Raw genomic sequence first — 24,785 nt, 5'->3', positions numbered from 1 at the left:
AAAGCATGTAGGTAAATCATGAATGGTAATGATATTCAGTTTAACTTGACGATGACCTCTAACAAGTTGCGTCTTGTGCTGATTTAGTTTAAGTTTCAGTGTATTATTTTTCTGTTGCACGAGGTACGACAATAGGACAGCAACTGTTTCAAGACCGGTGATACAGAGACTGTGGCTACGTTCATGTTACAGGTCTTAGCACATGCCGAGTATTTATAATCTTTCATGTTGGCAAAAGCAGTTGTGTTCATGTTAATCAGTATCTGCATTAGGACGAAAAAAAAGAAAGAATGATTTAACCAAAAAGCAAATTTTTAATGTCGATATGGTATTGCAAAAAAAACTATTGCAGAATAAATGTGTCACAGACAATGTTCTGCATTCATTTTTTTTCATGGCAGAAGCTTGTATTCTCTTAGAGAATCTACACATATGAGAAATGATGAATTCTTGGGTCTCAATTGTTTAAAAAAAATGGGTGCGGCTTCTATTAGGGATGTGGCTTCTAATACAGATTTTACAGTAGTACATATTGTAGTGTAATGGTAGTATAAACCAAGACACTGCCTATAGACTCTAAATACATTTGTATTACATATCATAGTATAATGGCTGTAGAAACAAGGACACTGCCTGTAGAGTCACTCTGTGTAATTATACTACATGTGTATCTTCATATTGTGTAATGGTCAAAGAAACCAGGACACCATTTGTAGAGATACTGTATTTCACTGTATGTTATTATTCTGAGGTCAGATGTTTGTGATGCTATGTATTTTAAAAATGTTTTCTCTCCAGGAGGAAATACTTCACAAACTCAATATGTATTGAATTGCCTAAAGGATTCTGACGAAGCAATTGTTCAATGAACTCGGAAAGTCTGAGTTTTTTTCCTTAAGAATCAGGGGTCAGAATAACACAATTTGTAGCTTTTCTGTTGTGAACTTTCCAGTGTTCTCATCTGTCTCTAATTACACTGTTTTTGAAAACTACCAGCTGATTGTTTTGATACATGTGCGTAATTATGGGGATGCATGTGCATGTATTTTGTGTGTACAATGTACCTCTATCATTTCAAGATCATATTTTTTGATTTTCAGTAAATAATTTTCTCATTAAATGTAAAAAAAAAAGGATCTTTTTCATATTTAGCTCTGCTGTCGACTTTGTCGAGCGGAGCTTATCATATGAGTGATTGTCCGTCGTCCATGTCAATGTTTTACTTTTTCGACTTCTTCTTGAAAACTACAAGTCTGAATGCTTTGATACTTGGTGTATATGTACCTTGGGTAGACCTCTCTCAGATTTGTTCATTTCATGATCATATCTTCAATTCTCTAATTTTGGTGAATATTTTTGTAATTTTTGGTAAAAAGTGATATTTTCAACTTCTTGTTAAAAACCGCAAGTTCAATTGCTTTGATATTACACATATAGGTACTACATGTGGACCTCTCTCAGATTTGTTCATTTTGTAATGATATCTTTAATTCTCTAATTTTGGTGAATATTTTTGTCATTTTTGGTAAAAAATGATATTTTCGACTTCTTGTTAAAAACCACAAGTCCAATTGCTTTGATATTACATATATAGGTACTACATGTGGACCTCTCTCAGATTTATTCATTTTGTAATGATATCTTTAATTCTCTAATTTTGGTGAATATTTTTGTCATTTTTGGTAAAAAGTGATATTTTCGACTTCTTGTTAAAAACCACAAATCCAATTGCTTTGATATTACATATATAGGTACTACATGTGGATCTCTCTCAGATTTATTCATTTTGTAATGATATCTTTAATTCTCTAATTTTGGTGAATATTTTTGTCATTTGTGGTAAAAAGTGATATTTTCTTCTTGTTAAAAACCACAATCATTTATGGTGAAAAATGATATTTTTGAATTCTTGTTGAAAACAGCAAGTCCCATTGCATTGATACTATGCATATTGTTCATTTTCTAATGATATCTTCTGTTCTTTAATTGAAATGTGCATTGCTAACAGCAGAGCTATCTCAGCCGAGAGACTCTTGTTTCAGAATTGTATTGAAATGAACTACCGGTTACTATAACAATTTTAGCCACCTAATTACGTTACATTTTTCAATTTATTGGCTGTTGAAATAACAACTAAAAGGAAAATGTGTCATTGCAGGTAAATTTCAGCAAGGTTCATTTGAGTATTTATGTGACAGTTCTGGAGCCAGTACATGCATGACTAATAGTATTATTGCCTTGGCATAACTTTGAGATGATGGAATGCTGCTAAACGGCATACTACAAATACATGTATTGGTAACATGCAATATCCTAGCGATGGGACAACTGTTAAACTTATTCCAACGGTTATTATAGTGATTCTAGTATGGTTTTATACACGGTAGTAAAATACACTTGTTTCAAATTCGTGGTGCGAATTCCTCCAATGGGTAAATCATTTATAGAATGTACATGATATACAAAGGAACAAAAAATACAACTTTGACTCAATCACAAACTTTTATATTATTTTATACTATCAAAACACTTTCAATGTTGTCTGATTTTTGTACACTTCTCATACATTCACACACAGTACAGCATGTGAAGTTGATGTATATGGTGGAGATTTTACATTTAATGACTTGTTTAAGGTGAAACAAGTATTGAAATATTTTTAACAGGTCTTATTATAGTATCAAGATGAAAAGTATCTTACATGTCTTTCCTATGGTCACATTACATATACATTGCAAGTGATTGCATTTTGATAGATTGATAACAAATGATGCAGCTTGTATACATTGTATCACCTAACATACAGTACAGTTCTTGCGGAAGCTTTGGCTTTTGTGGCATCATTGTCGCATACGCATGGCTTCATTGTCGCCTCAGCATCGCATCATTGTGGCATCAGCTTCGCGTCATTGAAAATTGAAGCTGTGTTCGCCTCTCTTATTTTGTGGCATCATCGTGGCCTCAGCTTCGCAGTCCCATGGCATCAACATGGCATCAGCTTCAAAGTATTGTGACATGAGTATGACCTCATTATTTTCACATGGAAAGGCAGTAGAGAAAAAACACATGTACAGAAGTTTGATATGTAATCGATTTGAAATTCAAAGCGGTAAGGGGAATAAAATAATATGACCAAGAATAAAATGACATTTTAAAAAGATATCTTGTTTAATTATTTAATGTTGCGAGTATTGGGTACCAAAAACTATGTGAAGTACATTGCAATCTGCAAGGTGACGAGTGTCATATTGACTGCAAGGAAAAACGTGATAAATTTAAATCACACGATGCAATCGTCGTTCGGAAACAACACAATTTGCTATACGAAATGAAACTGTTCGTGTTATAAAATTACCTTATTTTCGTTCATTTTATTTGCTGGTAAGAGAACAGATTCAGATTCCTCATTTTGGTGGTATTTTTCTGTGTTTCGTTTAGTTGTAGCCGAGTCCGATCCCATGCCCGGACTACTAATACATGCAAACACGCGAACACCGCCTGGCGTTGTCGCCGACCATCTTGATACAAAGTTCCAAAACAAGTGCGTACATTTCCAACTATGATTGGATGGTTGTGGTGGCGTCGGTCTGGTAAAATTTTACATCCAATTTCAAAATTAAATCACGATCAGTGACCTGAGCTCGATCTATACGTACTTTAAAAGTATTCTCAAAAAAAAATATTTTCGAATAAAAACGAGCCACAAGCCTGGTAAAAAATCGAATAGCACTTGACGTGCAGAAATAATTTATTGGGCTTCAGAAAAAAAAGTGTTCATTTAGTTGTAGCCGTAAATATTTGGTGACCAGTCGATGAACAATTTGAAACTCATTATACACACAGAAGTCCTTTGATACTGAATATCATCGACCCCAATCTGGTTTACCTTATTTCCCAACTTGCAAAACTGATTTGTATCTCAGTCCAGTTTTTCTTTTTTTTCATTTTTGACTCCCATGTGCGAAGCACAAAATGGGAGTCTTTGCAGTTAGTGTGTCTGTATGTGTGTGTGTATGTGTGTATGTGTGTATGTGTGTATGTGTGTATGTGTGTGTGTGTGTATGTGTGTCCGACTGTTCCACTGCTATCTCAAGAACCATACATCGGTTTTTGATGAAACTTGGTGCATAGATGCTCTGGGCCAATGCGCAGATTTGATTAGGTTTTGGTAAAAATCCATGCTCGTTAATTACCTAATTTGCATGATAATTAGCTAATTTTTAGCTGTTCTATGACTGTTCCACTGATATCTAAAGAACCACTCATTGGATTTTGATGAAACTTGGTACATAGATGCTCTGAACATATGCGCAGATTTGATTAATTTTTGGTAAAAATCCGTGCATATTAATTACCTAATTTGCATGATAATTAGCTATTTTTTAGTGGTTCCATGACTGTTCCACTGATATCTAAACAACCACTCATTGGATTTTGATGAAACTTGGTACATAGATGCTCTGAACTAATGCTAGGTTTTGATTAGTTTTTGGTAATAATCCGTGGACACTAATTACCTAATTTGCATAATGATTAGTCAATTTTCGGTTTTTCCACTGATATCTCAAGTACTAATCATCACATTTCAATGAAACTTGGTACATAGATGTCATACGACACTGCACAGACCTGATAGTTTTTATGGTAATATCAGTACATATTAATTACCTAATTTGCATAATTAATTAATTTTCAGCATTTGATATAAGTAGTTAGCATTACATTTCAATGAAACTTGGTACTTACATACTCAAGCACTATGCAGAGATTGATTGTTTTCGATAAATATTTGTGCATATTAATCACCTAATTTGCATAATTAGTTAATTTTCAGCCTTTCCACGGGTATCTCAAGTACTAATCATCGCATTTCAATGAAACTTGGTACATAGATCCTTTAGGACTATGCAGAGACCTGATTAGTTTTAGGGTAAATTATTGTGCATATTAATTACCTAATTTGCATAATTAATTTTCAGCTTTTCTACTGATATCTAAAGTACTAATCATCACATTTCAATGAATCTAGAATTATGCAGACCCAATTAGTTTCCGGTAAATATTTGTGCATATTAATCACCTAATTTGCATAATTAACCAACTTTCACACTGATATCTCAGGTACTATACATCACATATCAATGAATGTACATGGATGCTGTAGGACAATAGACAGACCTGAATAATTGCGGGTTAAAATCTGTACATATTAATTACCTAATTTGCATAATTAACCAATTTTAAGCTTTCACACTGATATCTAAAGTACCGTAAAAACTCCAAAATTTCGACCGGTTTTAAATAATTGGTGTTAGATATGTGACGTGTTTTTAGAGTCAAAATTAAGGTGCATTTTCGGACGGTCGAATTTTTCAGAATAGAAATCAGCAAATGAAAAAATGGGGATGATAGACAGTGTGCTTCATTAGTTTTTAAAAAATGCAATGTCCGTCAATTGACGTAAACTTCCTCATGTTTCACGGTAAAAGCAAAGGTCGTGGCCGAGTTGTAACTCAAAATCTAAACAAAGTCATCAATCAGTGAGTATTATGACAAGCAAAACAAAACATCAAGACGCGGAGAAGAGGTCAGCACAAAACTAATAGGTCAAAAGACAAAGCTGTCTCGCACTACCTAGAAAAACTTGCGAATGTTCGAAGTACAGGTACCCATTGGACAAAAGATGCATGGAAGTTTAGCAAACTATCTCCCCGACCAGTGCAATGTATCCGGTTAGAATCAAAGCTCACGTGTCCCTTATTTGAGGGACCAAATTCTGCCGTAAATTCGCCCTTGGATTAAAAAATAAAATGGGATTTAAGAAAATAAAATGGGACTTTTAAGGTGTATTTTGGCGTCATTTTTCGGACATTTCAATCAATCCTGCCGCCTAAAATAGAGTCTAAGTTTTACCGTAGTCATTGACGTTTGTCTATTCAAGAGTACACGTGTATGATTTTTATCGTGACTAGCGTGAGCGGGTAAGCTTCCTTTCGAGAATGAGCTGTTATCACTGTGAACAATGTTAAATTATTCTTCAGATGACCAGTTTATTTTTTAAAAACAACTAAATTTTTTATTTAAAAAAAATCATGCCGTTTTCGCATCAAAATCCAAGCCAAAACATCGTACTACAACACCAATCTCTTCCGCATTGCGTTCAATAACATTAACATATTTAAATAAGCTATGGTAATTTGAACACGTTGGCATCATCCAGCTTTTTGATTGGTTAATTAGCGATTTGACCTATTTGACCTAAGAGAACATGGCGGATATCCTACAGCATCAAACGTTTATACGAGACCGGAATCATTCGCTTACGATGAAACTAAGTTGACTTTTATTTGTATTTCATAACCATTCAACAAATTTATTTTGTGTACATTATTATAATCACTACTGAGTACAGTAATAATCAACAATTCAGAAACGCAGCATGCCGAGATTTTTGTGTTCGTTTTTATTTCAAACTTCGTTTATTTAGAATATATTTTCGTTACCAATAAAATAAAAATCTCTCAGTCAATCAGAAACCCGGATTCATGCCTTCGAGGAAGGTCCCGTTTGAACGCTCACATCGTTTTTTTTTTTCGTTTGTGGGAAAACTAAAACTGGTCGCAATTTTCGAATAAGAATGAGTCGGCAATTTTTAGTGGAATCGAAAATTTGGAGGTAAATAAAACACCGAAACCCGGCAAATAAATAGGCGGTCGAATTTTTAGAGGGGTCGAAATTTTGGAGTTTTCACGGTACTAATTATTCCATTTCAATGAAACTTAGTATAAAGATGCTCTAGGACAATGTACAAACCTAATTAGTTTGGGGTAAAAATCTGTTCATATTAATTCCCTAATAAGCATAATAATTCATAATTTTTTGGTTCTAATCACATTTCAATTAAACTTGGAGACATAGATTTTATGTTACATTGCGCAGACCTCATTAGTTTTACACTCAAATCTGGTCATATTAATTTTCTGATTTGCATAATTAGTTTTCAGCTAAGTAATTTCGAATTATATTTAATGTGTCTCCAATACTCTCAGCACATGGGAGTTCTTTCTAAGCTTTCTTTGATTTGAACTGAGATCAAATCCCGGTCGTTTGTCAAAATATACCGATTTTTTCAGTGAATGATTATGAAGCCTGTCACAGCACTGAATCGACGCCGGAGATTGGACAGTACGACGACCCTTCAATTAGCGTGAAATATGCTTTGTTACAACATCATTGATTTGCTGAAAGTCACCTGATCGGAGCACGACCTGGGTCACAGAACCATATTTGTCCGTATTATCAATGGGACTTTGCGAGAGAACCACACCCACATTTTCAATCATTTTTAGCGCGGAAGTTGCCAACAAATGTCGACAAACTCGTGAATTTTATGGATTTGAATAAAATAAAGCTAGCGGTTGGTAAGACTGGTTAATAATATATCCCCCGATGTTCTTCGAATTTTTTAAATTTTATTTCAAGGCGAGAAATAGATAATTTAAGTTCTATCGATTTCAAGGCGACTGTTTCACCGCGACAACTCTACGCTGTGTTGTAGTTTCACGAGGTAAAAAAATATATATAATAAATAGTACGTGTTTAATTATTTGGTTTTACAGCCCGCAAATTACGGGACATGAATTACGATAAATAAATGCTGATTGTGTTGAATAATGGACGTCGGGACCGTTTGGAGAAACCAACGGGGATCGATATTCCAAACAAATTATTGGGACACGGTCGGTAGACATTTCAAACAAATGATATTATTAACGAAATTCGAGATTTTTCCAGATATTTACGAACATACTGTCACAACAAATATATGCAAAATTGACAAATACACAAAGAGATATTAGGTTTTATTTTAGCCTTAGAAATATTTTTTTCACTCAGTCCATGCGTGGTACTTCTATTTAGCTTCATGGTCCCTTCGGCTTGTGTTCTCCTTGGGAGAAATAACAATAATTATACAAATCGTAAACTCAACGCAGCCAGGAAAAAAAACCCGGACAACCATGTCATACTTCTGTTGAAATACATTTTGTAGCAGTGCGTCACGTCAGAATATTGTTTAAAATAAAATAGTCAATCCCAGCCAAATCTAGGTCAAAGGGTCAGATTGCGTGCATATAATTATAGATAGTTAAAACAAAAAGTATTTGAACTTTTGACGGTTGTTTAACATCTATGCACGGTTACTAAACTAGTAACCGTGATCTATGAAAACCATAAAATTGTTAGTAGTCTGAATTTTTGCACAAAGCGAGCGATTGAAAAGCGGAAGCGGGCGAGAGGTTGGGCGAAATGAGTTCTGTACCTCTTTGTTTGATGAAGCGATGCTGATGCCACAATGTCGCCATAATGAGGCCACAATGAAGCGAAACGATAACCGCCCAACATTTTAATGTCGCGACATTGAAGCGATGCTGAAGCCATAACAATGCCATAATGATGCGATGCTGAAGTGAAGCTGAAGTGAAGCCAAAGCTTCCGCGAGAACTGTACTGTATTTGTAACCACTGATTTTTACTTTGATTTTTATCATAATTATATAATTTTCTATTGTTCAAAACCAACCATTTTGTCAAAGCTACCCTGGGCGCTAAGCCGGTCCAGTATGTAATTATTTTTAGTTTTTACAGTATTTAAATTTCTTATAAGCTACTGAGTCTCAATTGTGTCTTCACGTGTACATGTACATGTAAATAGTTATTCAATCTGGATGTTTTTTATATATTGTAAAACTGGTTGCAACAGAACCAGTTAGATTTATAAACATGAAATTTGCAGCATATACCATGTTCATCATGCTTGAGTAAGTGCTGTCTTTCCCATTTTGGGACATTTCAATTTTCGGGAAAACATTTGGCTGACATTTCCTGTCCCTAATCATAAAATCTGGCCTTTGATCGTTGTTTCACTTTTCCGAATAACAATTATCAAATATATATACTACAGTGTAGATAAAATTACTATGAATATGTTGTGCAGATAACGGGTAACTATGCATAACCTATGCTTTGACAATGACCTGTTAACAACCATGAAAGGCAGTGAATACTTTATTCCACATTCAGATTGCACTCTGACATCAACAGTTCACTTCTGCATTGCATTACCATAATGCATCTGGGAATTCCGAGTTGAATTCCAACACAGCATTCGGATTGGTTAATAACAGACTTGACCTATCAGGTCAAAGGACATTGTTTGAGGTCAAATTGTGCAAGTAAACATAATGGCGAAAATTTCTTTCATCAAGCATTTGTGTACGATTAAATACATTCAACAATGAATAAGAATATGAATTAACTTCTGTTGTTGTCATTCATTTTGTAACCAGGGTGTTATATTCATGTAAGAGTATGTGCTCTCAATAGATCAATGACTGTATTGTTGGTTGGGTAACCTCTCACTATTATCTTACCGGTACATGGTTTCAAGTGTTCGTTCATATTTTGTGTTTCAGAACCAAGACCAGATTATTAATCAGTTGAAGGAGATCACTGGTATACATGATGTACAGACGCTACAGAAAGCATATAGTGTTAGCCATGGTGATGTTTCACAGGCTGTGCAATTACTGACATCAGAGACTACTACAGATGCTGCTCCTACACAGGTCGTACCAGTAGGTGAAGTTAGTGACCCTACTCCCGCTATTCCAGATGTACAGTATGGACCGAAAACTAAAAGCCAAGGTAATTAAATAGCACAATATCCAATCAAATAGTCAGTATTGGCACAGCCCCCCTATTTTCATATTTGGACATAAGCCTGGCTTGCCCCTGTATCCACTCCAAGACGAGTCTATCTTCATTATCTTCAAATCTGGTTACAAGATTATTCCCTTGTTATGATCATATCCAGAAGGCTATCTTTTTTTCCTCATATCTGAAGACAGTAGATGTATATAAAAAAAATGAACAACAGTTGCCAGAATTTATTTTATGAGTTTGTCTCTTTGCCATCTTTCTCTCATCATTGAGTACCCAGTATAGCTCTATTGTGAAGGTTTGCTATACCGTATTACCCCGGGCACACGCCCAGGGGCCTGAACATACAAAATCGGGAAAAATGGGGGTGGGCACTTACCCGAGAACCACCCCAAAAATATTTTTAAAAAGTTGTTTTTGTGATCGTATAATAAGGTCAAATAAAGGAATGCTTTCGTACACTTTGTATACTTATTTCTTGATTTATGCGAGGTTTCAATAAACGTGAGCACTCTGTCAAGAACTGTGGGAACACTAAGACACAGGGTCGAATTTCAAGAATAAAACTTGTTTTATGTCAGGAATGAAGTTGTATTACTCACTGAAATTGGCTACAAAGTATGGTAAGTATTGTAATCAATGCACGGTTACTTTTTTAGTAACCGTGATCAGTGCACGCAAGTCTAAACGGCCGGGAAAAACTACCGCTTGTAATCCAAGATGGCGATGACCTCATGAGCATAATTTTGTTCACGCACGTATTGATACATCGCATCGTAATTACTGAAGAATAGCAGACAGGGTTATGAAACAAATAAACCTTTTATTACTGATGTGAAATGTTTACAAACTATTGTGAATACATAAACATATCCAAATGGCGATACATAAAAAACAGACTGAAAATAAACTCTGGTCGACCTCATTAACATGATTTATTCACACACCCACACACATGACAAAATTACAAAAATAACGACTATGCAACAAGTTCCCATCGTCGGCATGCCTCATTATGGTTATCGTAATGGACTTGAGGTCGGCAAAATGTTTTTTCTTCAACGACAGAAAAATAATCCACATGACCGTAATGCCATAGCTGTGATGAAGGATGGAAAGAAAGTAGCAAGTTTACGACGTGATGTCTCAAAAGTGCTAGCTCCTGTTATATATTCACAGTCAGCGAAATTCTACGTTTTGAAACCAAGGCTAAGTGCTTCAAACCACTCACCAAGGTATGGATCGTTGCAATATTGGATTCATCGTGAATGAAGAGAAAGCAGAACGTGTGCGCCACATGCTGCGTGGTTCATCTTGCGTCGCTGAGTTCCAATGAGTTTTCACGTAAAAACACAAACAAAGCGGCCCTTTTCAGGGCCACCACACACTCCAAAAAGAGAACTACCATAACAAACACACTATTTAAATAAATCGAACGCGTTAGTTTTTGACAAATAAAACTTTATTGTTGACCCCGTTCTTGGCTAAAAATCACCCTGGGCAATTAACCGAGGATGTCCCCAACATGTAACTTTTGTGAAAACTGGGTGGGCGCTTGCCCAGGGAGGGGCGCGTGCTCGGGGTAATACAGTAGTATTCATATTAACTGAGGACCAGAGCTTAGTTGATACATGTCAGTATAGTGTGGGTTTATCACTTGATACCATACAGTGTAAACCTAACACGTAGTAATCTTTATTATAGCTGCTGGTGTGATAGATTTAACCAATGAAGGTGATGATAAAGCTGATTTACGAAGAGCTATTGCATTGAGTTTACAAGAAACACAAACACCTTCTGCTAATATTGGTGTATCTGCAGAAGAACAAGATATTAGTAGGTAGGAATTGTTTTCTGTATTTTACTATTTAGCTCCTTTTATGCAGAGCACAAGGAAGGTAATCAGTTTGGTGTGTCCGTCTGTGTCAGCAAAGTCTCAAACACTTCTGAGCAGAATTTGATGAAATTTGGTAATGCGCAGACAAGATTAGTTTTTGGGTCATGTTTGTGCATATCACGGTAATTAGATAATTTGCATTTGTAAAAGAAAAATCTCAAATACTTTCTGATTTTGATCAAATTTAATACATAGGTACTTTAGGGATAATGTGCAGACATGATTAGTGTTGGAGCTATGACATGTCATGCATATTATGTACAAATGTAGCTAATTTGATAATTGTCTCGTTTCAGTTTTTGTAAGCAAAATATCCTAACCTCTAATTCCATTACTCCTTTACTGTCTGTTGAAAATTTTCATTTCTTGGATATTATTTTATAAAACAACAATGATTGCATATTTTCTATCACCCTAATGCCATAAGTTACAGCGTGCCGTAATTTTGTGTTTTTTTACGGAGTATTTTCATTCTACCATATTAGGAAATGCAAATTTCAAATGTGGAATGATTACGTGCGTAAGCATCCACTAATAATAAAAACAAACATGGCTGCCACCAGAGTTTATCCGGACTCCACACAAAGAAGTTCGCTGATTCTGTTCTAAACATTTTGGATTTCGGCATTCCCATGGTGTATCCTTGGAAGGAAAAGATGTATAATAATAAGGTTATTACGAGAATACCTCAAAGTATGCACTCAGACAGTACGCCATGCATTGACCTCAACTGTGTGTCTGTCGATACTCTAGCTATACTGTCTTTGTGCATACTTTGAGGTATTCTTTTAATAACCTTGTATTCATACAAGTGTTTTGTGGAGTTTAAATTTGATGTAGGGAATACCACTACACATGTTCTGTAGAATATTCACAATACTGTGAAATACTTTATTTTTAGCTGGAATTAATTTTCGCTGAAAAACTTTTTTGATTTTTATGTGGATTTTATTTTCACTGATTTTTGAAGAGTGGATAGTAAAATATAGGAAAAAAAGTATATTCGCTTGATTTTATAGCGAAAATTAATTCCAAGTGAAAATAAAGTATTTTACAGTAGATGCTTTGTGGGGAATACAAATGCACATTTCCTGTAGAGAATATTATTAGAGATGTTTTGTAAATATTTGTGATGATTAGTTTATTGAAATCTTTTAATGTCCAGGGCTTTAGAGGAAAGTTTAGCTGAAACTAAACATGGTGCTAAGCGAAAAAGAGGTGAAGGATGGTTTGTTGACCCTCTCAATCCACATGAAAGACAGAGAGAGAATGGTTGGCCTGTTGGATTGAAAAATGTTGGCAATACCTGCTGGTTTAGTGCAGTTATACAGGTAAGATATGAGTGGATTGAGGAATGTTTTCTTACATGGAATGCAGTGTCAAACAGCCCCCTAAATTCAAATATATTTTCCAAGATAATTTTGTTACCAAACAAAGTACATAAGGTATATAAAAAGTGTTGTAAGTTGTATGTGTTTTTTTTTTTTCAGCGAATAGAACACATGATTCAAGTATTATAATTTGTGTTGCTACGAACCTTGATGGCTTTACTAATCTATTTTTTGTTTTTTTCCATAGTCACTGTTTCACCTTCCTCTGTTCCGTCATTTAGTATTAGAATTCAAACCTATTCATCCAAAACTGGAAAATGCCACAACTCCAGAAGACATTGTAGTAAGTAGTAATGGTGTAGACTTGTCATTTCCATTCATATTGATAGTGCAGGGAACAACACTGTCTGAAACATGCATTGTTATACATGTACCAGCATTTCTAAATATCATACTGATTTGGCAAGAGTGTGTTTTTAATTTTGCAAGACATGGTTAATTTGTGTTTGGAGACAGACCTTAAAAGGATTAAATCCTGTTGTCAACTGAAATCAAAAATATTATTTTGCACTACAATCACAATTTGATATCTTGATAATCAGTGTATTTTAGTTCCATTTCATTTAATCATGGTTGAAAGTGGAAAGTTTCAGATACTGTATCACATTTGTACATGGTGTTGGTATTTTAAAATTATTTCTGTCTCAGAATTATATTTAAAATGAAGTTAGTATTTGATGTAATAGGATTTTTGCTGGTTATGCATTCATGTCGTGAATAGTGCAACTACTACTCATAGACATTATTACACTATTACCTATGGTCACACAGCTTTAAAGTGTAAATTGCAAGTGTCTGTATACAAATAAAATTTACAGAAAAAATATACATTATAAGTAGAGACGTTTTTTCCTTAAGTTTATATGACATTCGGAAAGAAATTACCTTCGAGATATTGCCGAAAACCGGCTCTTTGTGAGAAATCTCGAGTACTCGACTCGATAATTTAGATTGGTACGTAACGAAACCGGTGAATTCCACCGCATGCTTTGATTTCTAGATTAATCAAAATTGATTATCAAGTTTTTATCGCAGATATGGCTTGGTGCCTTTTGTCTTAGATCGCCACAACTAGCTGACCACCTAACGTTTTCATTTACGAAAATTAAACTGAACGTTGAGATGCCTTGTAGTGAAACCAAATGCTACGATCTCAGAGCTATGCTATTTTAGTCTTTATCGCTTCTAAAACATTGTTCACTATTCATGTGTCTCGAAATCATGAATTTTATTTGAAATTGAATCGTTCATTTTGTCAACACTAATCACTGATAAATATAACAAGTCATATTTGGGTACTCCTAGCGTTATACCACAGTCCCTCTATCACTGATTATACGCGTGCAATGTACATGTGTTATTGTACCAATTCTATTCATTTTTTTCCTTCATGCATTTGGAATCTAATCTTGCCTGCTTAATAAACTGGGAATAACTCGTGAAATTCGACAAAAAACTACTAGCACGATACCTTCAAATTCTTATTTGCTAAAGTAATATTACATTTTGTTATTTGTCAACCATTATATATTGTCATTAGCTACAATATACAATCACTGTAATACATGTATACGCCCCCTTTTCTTGATAATTGTTAAAAATCAACAAACGAACGAACTGTAATAAACATTGAATTAAGACAAAATGTGTTTTTATTTAGGTGTAAATGTGGACGATGCCAAATATTGCGTACAGTAAGAGAATGTGTATGCTGTAGGGAGGTAACTGTTGTTGATGCCAAGTGTTTAGAAGCAGTGTTTGAATTCGGTTTAGAAGAAAGATTGCAATGCATCACGCAACATTCAGGCTTCCAATGTGTTAGTTTGAACAAATTTGTGCTACAAACTGCCTGGTTTCAATACAGGCAGCAATATGACACCCCATTTGATGGTCCTGACCATGAGAGATATCGACATACTGCCTATCGTCAGCTTGCAAGATGGTGTTGGGGTTTTTTAGGAAAAAGTGTCCGTGTAGTTCTTTCTGCTTGTGCTGTTAGTTGCATTCGTGCTCATTTTCCACCACCAGGTCCTGAAGAAAATGCAGTCTACATAGGTCATCAATATTAATCAAATTATAATAATGCATAATATATAATTGAATTAAAATTTAGATGATTTCTTGCAGTATTTGTTTTCTGTAGTCAATTATTCAATGAAAAGGTAACGAGCAAGTAGTAAACATTTGCAAGCAAAAGCCAGATCCAGATTAGAAATGATCTAGAACTAGTCTTAATCCTTCTATTAACGGAAATCGGCAAATACATCATTTTGCGATATTACAAAGAATTAGACAAACACAGAAATAAAACGATTTCCAACTGCAGTGAATCACTTGCGAACTCAAAGGTGCGCTGATCACTGTCTGTATTTTTCTTTTAATTATGTTGATTGAGACGATTTTACATTATAGTTATAGCTAACAAAAAACTACACTGCAAATGAAACATCTTAAATGCTGTATTGCATTTGAACATGGTCTTTGGTTATTCCTGTAAAAACACTATATTTTGAAAATGAACTAACAATCAACAAAATACTTGCATAGAAACAATGTGCGAATTCCTATAAAAACAAGAAAAGAAGAAACCAAATGAAACTACCTGTAACTGACTTAAATAAAAAATTATTACAAATCTTTAGAAAATCGAGAAAAATGTTGCTTTATGGCATCATCTTTGTCGGGTCTTTCATATCCACTGCATAGATTTGGTGGAGGTTTCATCTCATCAGAATCACTGCTGTTGACTTCAACTACATTGTATAGCTCTTCATACAACATATCAATATAGTCTGTGAAAAAAAGATCAGGGGTTTACTGTTAAAAAAAATTGAGAGGGTAGAACTATTGTGCAAAATATTTGTTTTTCTTTTACTTAGTGTTTTTTGTGTATGTAGAACAGCATTCTTTTAACAAAAGGGTTGATCATTTTGAATTTATTCTGCATAAAAAATTATATACATCAAGTTTCAATGAAATTTGTTTATCCAAACTAAGATAAGGTTATAAAAACAGAAATGCTTGTTTTATGTGTTTTTAACATTACAATTATCGCAACCATTCAACCATGCTAAATGTAAGTGTATTAAGTTTGAACATAATTTACAGCTATATTGGAAATATTTCCTAATCTACAAGTTGCATTGTTTTTATTTCTTCAAAACTGCTACTAAAAGATTGTGAATTGCTTGGTGAAATTCAAAACTCAATGTTAACTGCTCATGTAATAGTGTAGGGACATGTGACTATGAAACTTAAAAATATATATTTTACACTACCTGGTTCAAACCATTCTCTTTGTTCCAATGGCGATAGGGGAGCATGCATGCATTCTGGGAATATGTCACCATGACCTGTGTGAACATTCTGTATATGGTTGACAATTGATTCCCACTTAGCTAGTATTACATGTAACTCTCCTACACCATCACTTGAGTTTGCACACCAATATAGATGGTTAACAATGCTTCAACTCCATTTTCTCAGAAAACCAAAAGACTTCCTCTTTGCCAGTGTTGTGATTTTCTTTGTAATTCCTGCCACATATCGGATAGAAAACACAGATACAGACATTTATGATTTGCAACATCTAGGATCATACCGTATTTGTACTATTAGTAGCAATTAATATTTTACTAATTCAGTATACAAATGTAGGTTTATATGTGAATTCAGCTCAGAAATGTGATGAAGAATATACGTAAATGAATATACTCAATTATAAAATGCAGAACAAACCTTTCACTACATGCCAAACATCAAAAAAAATGTTTGGCATCCCTAAATACATCACAAGATTCTGCCAACCACTTTTGAATTTGCATGTGTCTGTCTGTAACAATTGCAGTGACATGTATCCTCCAGTTAGCCAGTTTTGCTAAACATCGCTTCAACCCCTCCAACTCCATGTGGTATGACCCACCTACTTCATTACTCTGAAATATAATCCAGATAACCATGTTATCAATTGTTCAGTCTATTATAAAAATCAACAGTGAAGTTCAATTTATGGATTGATACTACTACATTTTTAAATTAAATAGTCAAAAACTAATTAATCCAAATAAATTTTTAGGATATTTTTCTTTTATACAACTAAGTGCTAGTCAAAAAACATTGAAGTAATTATAGCTATTTTGCATGGAAATTTATTAATTTAGGTTCATTTGCATAAAATCAAATTTTATTTATTCCTAAAAATATGGGTAGGGTAGGACTTGATATTTTATTGGTTCCAATTGTGTTACCTACCTGAACTAATTCCATTGCAATTATCTTGTTTTCTTTCAAATCCATTAGTGTATAGCTACCATATTTAGCAGAATGCCCCATACTATCACATCTCGCATCACCACCAATAATAAGCTTCTCTGTTGATGTTTCTTTAATTGTTTGGAGACGAGAAAGATGACTCTGCCAAACATTACTTATAGTTTTAAGGAGATACTGCTTTTGGTATCTAAAATACGTTGAAGGGTTGTATGTACAGACACCCAAAGAATTCAGCATTCTCAGGGTTTTGGTTGGCAATGAACCAGTAAATAATATTGAGGCTGATAAAAGTAAATTGCCTAAAGGAATTTGTCCAATATAAGGCTGACTATGCCAAATACGCTTTTTTTGGCAGACTTTACAAAACTGTTCATTTTTTAACAATGTGCCTTGAACATTAAAAACAATTGAACATTTTCCAAATGATAAACAAAAAATGCAAAAATTAAATAACTGTAAAAGACAAGACTCAAAAATAATAAATTTTCTCTCCATATTTGGTAATTGGTATGACATGTCAGCATCTCTGAAAATGAAATAAACAAGAATTAAAACATAAAATGCCTTCAGTTTGTTAAAAAAAAAGTTGTAATTTATGATTACTGACTTCAGAAACACTGCTTAAACATTGAACAATAATATTTTGGAAAATACTGTATTTGTATCTTCTTTACATACATGTTTGTATTGTTAAAAAGTGTGCATTAAAACACTTAGTTGTACTGACAATGAAGCAAAATGTTATTTAAGAAATAATCCTATTATAATACCTCATTGGTTGAAAATGACTTCATTATAGTAGAGGAACATTGTGGGACCCCTCCACATACACACAAATCTGTCCATGGCATGTTACTTGCTTCACTTGTTAATCACTAATTAGTATAAGAAAAAAAAAATGTTACTTACTCATCACTTTCATCCTCAACTGAATCATCCTCATAATTTTCAGATTCATCTGTTTCGGTCTCTGGTATCACAGGGGCCTGACGATCTATTCGTTTCAATGCATGGACGTCTATGGGACTGAGCGACTATGTCCCGGTACAGGACCTTGTCCTCGCTCAAAATAATAGAAATTATAGAATTAAAACAGTTTAGTAATGTAAAGCAAGCATATGTTATTAAATTTAATCATCACGCTCCGAAACCACGAAAATCACTAATACTTGTTTCTGGCCGATCAGCTTGCACTATATATAAGACAAGGGAGGAAACAAAATGTGCACACATTTTTCTAGCAGCCGAAAATCACACCTCAAAATACAAAATACCCTGTATAGGATCAAATCAACTTCACTTGTCGACTACGGCGACGGACACAAAAATAGATACGGTCTAGATTATTATCAGCGGGCATACAACAACCGTCACGGTCGAAGTGCCGGCATCACGACATATCGTCACCACTCCCAGTGCCTGAGGCAGTGCTGTGCTACGAGGCTCAGATTAGCATAGAAATACACAAATGCATAAATGAGAAAATAATAAAATAAACTCACCCACTTGAAAACCCTAACAAAGTTTTCAAAGAGCTGTCCCGAAAACAATCCGTGGTAAAATGTTTGGCGCAAACCACCGCTGACTTGCCAGGGTCTACGCGGTCCCAGTCTGCTCTTTTTGTTCTCACAAATTTCACCCATTGCCGACGAAATCTTCCAAATTTTGGGAAATTATGAAGCGACACGCCATCCTTATGGGTGGCATTGCAGCCATATACGACACACCTTTTTACCATAGTCTACCAATATTTTTGAAGGCTAGTTCTATGAAATTAAACCTAGCAGACAACATGCAACATTGAACACTGGGGAGTTCTCCTTATGACGTCATAATTCCGAAGTTTCCCGAAGCCATGTTTACAAATACGTGTTGACAAATTATGTCTTTATGAGACACATATTTGCATCATGTAGGACCGTATATAAGGTGGAAAATAAAAATAAAATCATAGAATAATGTCTGGAGCCGATTTATTGTCAAATTACAACATGCACATGTACTTGCAATTTACACTTTAAATCATCGTAAATATTGGATAGTAATGATTCATTTTTGTTGTACTTTACTAGGAATGTAGGAATTTGATATTTATGAATGAACTGAGATCTCTGTTTGCATTGATGGTTGGAACTCAGAGGAAATATGTAGACCCTTCTGGGTCTGTACAGATACTGAAAGCAGCTTTTAGTTCTAATAGTAGCGAACAACAGGTAAGAGTTATTTTTAGTCTTTGTTTAGGTCTTCAGTCTTAAAAGGTCTTCACCATTGTCTGTATCAGATATCTATCAAAAGTTGCATGTTGATAAACAATGTTTTTCAAGTCTGGTAGTCTGAGTGGGCTACTAATTGCACATACACAATACAGGACCTGAAATCATTGTTCTGTCTTGGTAGTCTGAGTGGACTACTAATTGCACATACACAATACAGGACCTGAAATCATTGTTCTGTCTTGGTAGTCTGAGTGGGCTACTAATTGCACATACACAATACAGGACCTGAAATCATTGTTCTGTCTTGGTAGTCTGAGTGGGCTACTAATTGCACATACACAATACAGGACCTGAAATCATTGTTCTGTCTTGGTAGTCTGAGTGGGCTACTAATTGCACATACACAATACAGGACCTGAAATCATTGTTCTGTCTTGGTAGTCTGAGTGGACTACTAATTGCACATACACAATACAGGACCTGAAATCATTGTTCTGTCTTGGTAGTCTGAGTGGGCTACTAATTGCACATACACAATACAGGACCTGAAATCATTGTTCTGTCTTGGTAGTCTGAGTGGACTACTAATTGCACATACACAATACAGGACCTGAAATCATTGTTCTGTCTTGGTAGTCTGAGTGGGCTACTAATTGCACATACACAATACAGGACCTGAAATCATTGTTCTGTCTTGGTAGTCTGAGTGGGCGACTAATTGCACATACACAATACAGGACCTGAAATCATTGTTCTGTCTTGGTAGTCTGAGTGGACTACTAATTGCACATACACAATACAGGACCTGAAATCATTGTTCTGTCTTGGTAGTCTGAGTGGACTACTAATTGCACATACACAATACAGGACCTGAAATCATTGTTCTGTCTTGGTAGTCTGAGTGGACTACTAATTGCACATACACAATACAGGACCTGAAATCATTGTTCTGTCTTGGTAGTCTGAGTGGGCTACTAATTGCACATACACAATACAGGACCTGAAATCATTGTTCTGTCTTGGTAGTCTGAGTGGGCTACTAATTGCACATACACAATACAGGACCTGAAATCATTGTTCTGTCTTGGTAGTCTGAGTGGGCTACTAATTGCACATACACAATACAGGACCTGAAATCATTGTTCTGTCTTGGTAGTCTGAGTGGACTACTAATTGCACATACACAATACAGGACCTGAAATCATTGTTCTGTCTTGGTAGTCTGAGTGGGCTACTAATTGCACATACACAATACAGGACCTGAAATCATTGTTCTGTCTTGGTAGTCTGAGTGGACTACTAATTGCACATACACAATACAGGACCTGAAATCATTGTTCTGTCTTGGTAGTCTGAGTGGGCTACTAATTGCACATACACAATACAGGACCTGAAATCATTGTTCTGTCTTGGTAGTCTGAGTGGGCGACTAATTGCACATACACAATACAGGACCTGAAATCATTGTTCTGTCTTGGTAGTCTGAGTGGACTACTAATTGCACATACACAATACAGGACCTGAAATCATTGTTCTGTCTTTGGTAGTCTGAGTGGGCTACTAATTGCACATACACAATACAGGACCTGAAATCATTGTTCTGTCTTGGTAGTCTGAGTGGGCTACTAATTGCACATACACAGTACAGGACCTGAAATCATTGTTCTGTCTTGGTAGTCTGAGTGGGCTACTAATTGCACATACACAATACAGGACCTGAAATCATTGTTCTGTCTTGGTAGTCTGAGTCGGCTACTAATTGCACATACACAATACAGGACCTGAAATCATTGTTCTGTCTTGGTAGTCTGAGTGGACTACTAATTGCACATACACAATACAGGACCTGAAATCATTGTTCTGTCTTGGTAGTCTGAGTGGGCTACTAATTGCACGTACACAATACAGGACCTGAAATCATTGTTCTGTCTTGGTAGTCTGAGTGGGCTACTAATTGCACATACACAATACAGGACCTGAAATCATTGTTCTGTCTTGGTAGTCTGAGTGGACTACTAATTGCACATACACAATACAGGACCTGAAATCATTGTTCTGTCTTGGTAGTCTGAGTGGACTACTAATTGCACATACACAATACAGGACCTGAAATCATTGTTCTGTCTTGGTAGTCTGAGTCGGCTACTAATTGCACATACACAATACAGGACCTGAAATCATTGTTCTGTCTTGGTAGTCTGAGTGGACTACTAATTGCACATACACAATACAGGACCTGAAATCATTGGTCTGTCTTGGTAGTCTGAGTGGGCTACTAATTGCACATACACAATACAGGACCTGAAATCATTGTTCTGTCTTGGTAGTCTGAGTGGGCTACTAATTGCACATACACAATACAGGACCTGAAATCATTGTTCTGTCTTGGTAGTCTGAGTGGGCTACTAATTGCACATACACAATACAGGACCTGAAATCATTGTTCTGTATTGGTAGTCTGAGTGGGCTACTAATTGCACATACACAATACAGGACCTGAAATCATTGTTCTGTCTTGGTAGTCTGAGTGGGCTACTAATTGCACATACACAATACAGGACCTGAAATCATTGTTCTGTCTTGGTAGTCTGAGTGGGCTACTAATTGCACGTACACAATACAGGACCTGAAATCATTGTTCTGTCTTGGTAGTCTGAGTGGACTACTAATTGCACATACACAATACAGGACCTGAAATCATTGTTCTGTCTTGGTAGTCTGAGTGGACTACTAATTGCACATACACAATACAGGACCTGAAATCATTGTTCTGTCTTGGTAGTCTGAGTGGGCTACTAATTGCACATACACAATACAGGACCTGAAATCATTGTTCTGTCTTGGTAGTCTGAGTGGGCTACTAATTGCACATACACAATACAGGACCTGAAATCATTGTTCTGTCTTGGTAGTCTGAGTGGGCTACTAATTGCACATACACAATACAGGACCTGAAATCATTGTTCTGTCTTGGTAGTCTGAGTGGACTACTAATTGCACATACACAATACAGGACCTGAAATCATTGTTCTGTCTTGGTAGTCTGAGTGGGCTACTAATTGCACATACACAATACAGGACCTGAAATCATTGTTCTGTCTTGGTAGTCTGAGTGGGCGACTAATTGCACATACACAATACAGGACCTGAAATCATTGTTCTGTCTTTGGTAGTCTGAGTGGGCTACTAATTGCACATACACAATACAGGACCTGAAATCATTGTTCTGTCTTGGTAGTCTGAGTGGGCTACTAATTGCACATACTGTGAAATACTTTATATTCGCGAGGATTTTATTTTCGCTGTTTTCGCGGAGACCAATTTTGCGCGAAAATAAAGTCAACGCGAACAGCTCATTATATATACATGAATATTAATGAGCTCACGCATACAAACAAAACGCGTGGTCTGAAACACAACGGCATGAGAACACTTTGTCACTTATTCACGATTAGTATTGTATTGTGTCTTTATTTACAATTGCACAAAATATATACATTGTACATACACAATAAATAATGGTGATGTCGAGTAAATAAATAAATGCATTGTGACGTTGTTAAATACGTCGAACGCTAGGCGAGGCGACGGTAAAATACAAATGGTAAATGTCCAATACAAAAACAACACATGCTTACGAAAGTCCCGCAAGGCGAAATCCATCTTTGATCACCTCAGTGCGTTTTGCAAGTTCGTCATGTGCTTTGATAAGCCACTGAGCATGGATCGGTTTTAGCGTCGATGTTCGTGTATCGATATGAACACTGTTATTGGTGTCTTGGTTTTCATTCATACTTTCCATGACCTTCTCGGCATACCAGGAGTTGAAACATGATTTCAAGACTTCTTTGTAATCTTTATTTACCGATAAGTCTAGCGGCTGTAATTTGTCTGTACAAGCTGCTGGAATAAATACCACCTTAATATTATTTTCTGCTAAAAGACTGAGAAGCTTTTCTCCACGATGAGCTTTGAATACGTCGAACAAGGCAAGTGCTTTGTGGTCGAGCGGCAACCCAAGTTTCACGCGTTGGTCTACGACGTAGGGTACAATAATTTTCTCGACATAACGCAACATTGATTCTTCAGTACTCCAATGAGACATTGTGTGATCCACGAGCCATCCATCTGGGAAGTTCACATTTGGATGGCATCGATCGGTTTTACCATCATAAATAATTTGTGGATCCAACAAATTTCCCGTCATTGAGACAGCGAGCACAGACGTGATCTGTCGTTTGTCATCTAGACCGGAAATCGTAATCTGCTTGTTTCCTCTTTCTTCGAGAGTCCATTCTCCTCCTGGTAGCATGCTAACACCAGTTTGGTCCCAGTTTATCACCATTTCTGCTGGTATTTCATGCTCTTCTCGGAAAGTATTTACCCGACCAATGAATGCGTCCTTTATTTCTTCAAAATCGGTCGGCAACTTTTTTACGCTTTTTGTGCCCTTCCGCCTCACGAAGTTCATGCGCTGGAGTAATAATTTCGCCCATGAGCTGGTGATTTCAATGTGGCCTCCAAACTGCTTCAGTTTACATTTGTCCAGTTTCATTACGATACCAGTAGCGGCACCCATAACGATTCTGTTGTTGATCACCCCACCATTTAACCTCACGTCGCGTATCCATTTCTGTACCGATGCGTCAAGAGCACCGAGCAGCAGGGGTTGACCTCGCTGACCTTTAGGCAAAGTTGAAACTTGATCTGCGTGGTTGGCGGCTGCCTGCAGTTTCAGGAAGTTCGATTTAATGCTTCGAACTGTGCTTTCGTTCACGTTTATGTTCAACTCTTTGCTGAATTTTCTCGATGTCTTCATTACGCCAATTTCGATTGAAGACTTCGCTATTTTAGCTCGAGTTTCAGTGTTGTAGAAACTGTACTGGCCTCGTTTTCTTTTTCGACGGGTTGATGAAGTGGCCACAAGTTGATCGATTTGATCATTGGCGGCTTGAGTTGACGTGGCTTCTTCTTCTGTTGTACAGAGATTCGGATCAGGCAGACCAGGAGTTCGAGGAGAATTAACTTTCTTTAACCAGCGAACTAGAGACATGACGTTTGTTGAAAACAGGATCAGAATGACGTTTGAACGAAATATCGCCGCTTAAATGGACAAAACTCGTTTGATCTTATCGGCAAGCTGTTAGATTTCACAGCTTGGTTTTCCCGGAAATCAACGGGTTTATCATCATCTTCTACCTGTTAACGAGTAACATCTGCTCAGCAAAAAATTGCACCAAGACAGTCTTACCAGTCATGTTTTTATCACTTCATTTAGAAACAATAGTCA

At 35.9% G+C, this 24,785-nt stretch overlaps 2 protein-coding genes across 5 annotated transcripts in view; one reads left to right on the top strand and one right to left on the bottom strand.

Moving 5' to 3' along the window:
* LOC102808534 (ubiquitin carboxyl-terminal hydrolase 25-like) overlaps window positions 1-24,785 on the top strand; it is a 121,425-nt gene that overhangs the window by 1,351 nt on the left and 95,289 nt on the right. For all 4 annotated transcript variants that reach the window (XM_085499043.1, XM_085499042.1, XM_085499041.1 and 1 more), the window contains exons 2-6: window positions 9,473-9,704; window positions 11,424-11,559; window positions 12,782-12,947; window positions 13,195-13,290; window positions 19,352-19,492. In XM_085499043.1, the coding sequence (XP_085355169.1) occupies window positions 9,473-9,704; window positions 11,424-11,559; window positions 12,782-12,947; window positions 13,195-13,290; window positions 19,352-19,492 (771 nt within the window). The remainder of the gene's footprint in view (window positions 1-9,472; window positions 9,705-11,423; window positions 11,560-12,781; window positions 12,948-13,194; window positions 13,291-19,351; window positions 19,493-24,785) is intronic.
* LOC102802961 (uncharacterized) lies at window positions 16,766-19,017 on the bottom strand. Its single transcript, XM_085499084.1, has 4 exons — window positions 18,786-19,017; window positions 18,189-18,273; window positions 17,259-17,805; window positions 16,766-16,942 (listed from the first exon to the last, which is right to left on the bottom strand). The coding sequence occupies exons 1-4, from the start codon at window positions 19,015-19,017 to the stop codon at window positions 16,766-16,768; spliced, it is 1,041 nt and encodes a 346-aa protein (XP_085355210.1).

This window comes from Saccoglossus kowalevskii, chromosome 5 (genome assembly GCF_978046115.1).
Source record: "Saccoglossus kowalevskii chromosome 5, keSacKowa6.1, whole genome shotgun sequence".
In the NCBI taxonomy this organism is placed as follows: Eukaryota; Metazoa; Hemichordata; class Enteropneusta; family Harrimaniidae; genus Saccoglossus; species Saccoglossus kowalevskii.
The sequence above is the reverse complement of the archived record's forward strand: the minus strand, read 5'-3'. Positions and strand labels throughout refer to the sequence as shown.

Excerpts from the sequence above, each read along its gene's own strand:
- LOC102802961 (XM_085499084.1), bottom strand. The coding sequence starts at position 19,017 with ATGGTAAAAAGGTGTGTCGTATATGGCTGCAATGCCACCCATAAGGAT. Across the intron at positions 17,806-18,188 it reads GTTGAGGATGAAAGTGATGA|AGATGCTGACATGTCATACC; the intron begins GTAAGTAACATT and ends TTTCATTTTCAG. Across the intron at positions 16,943-17,258 it reads TTGCAATGGAATTAGTTCAG|AGTAATGAAGTAGGTGGGTC; the intron begins GTAGGTAACACA and ends ATTATATTTCAG.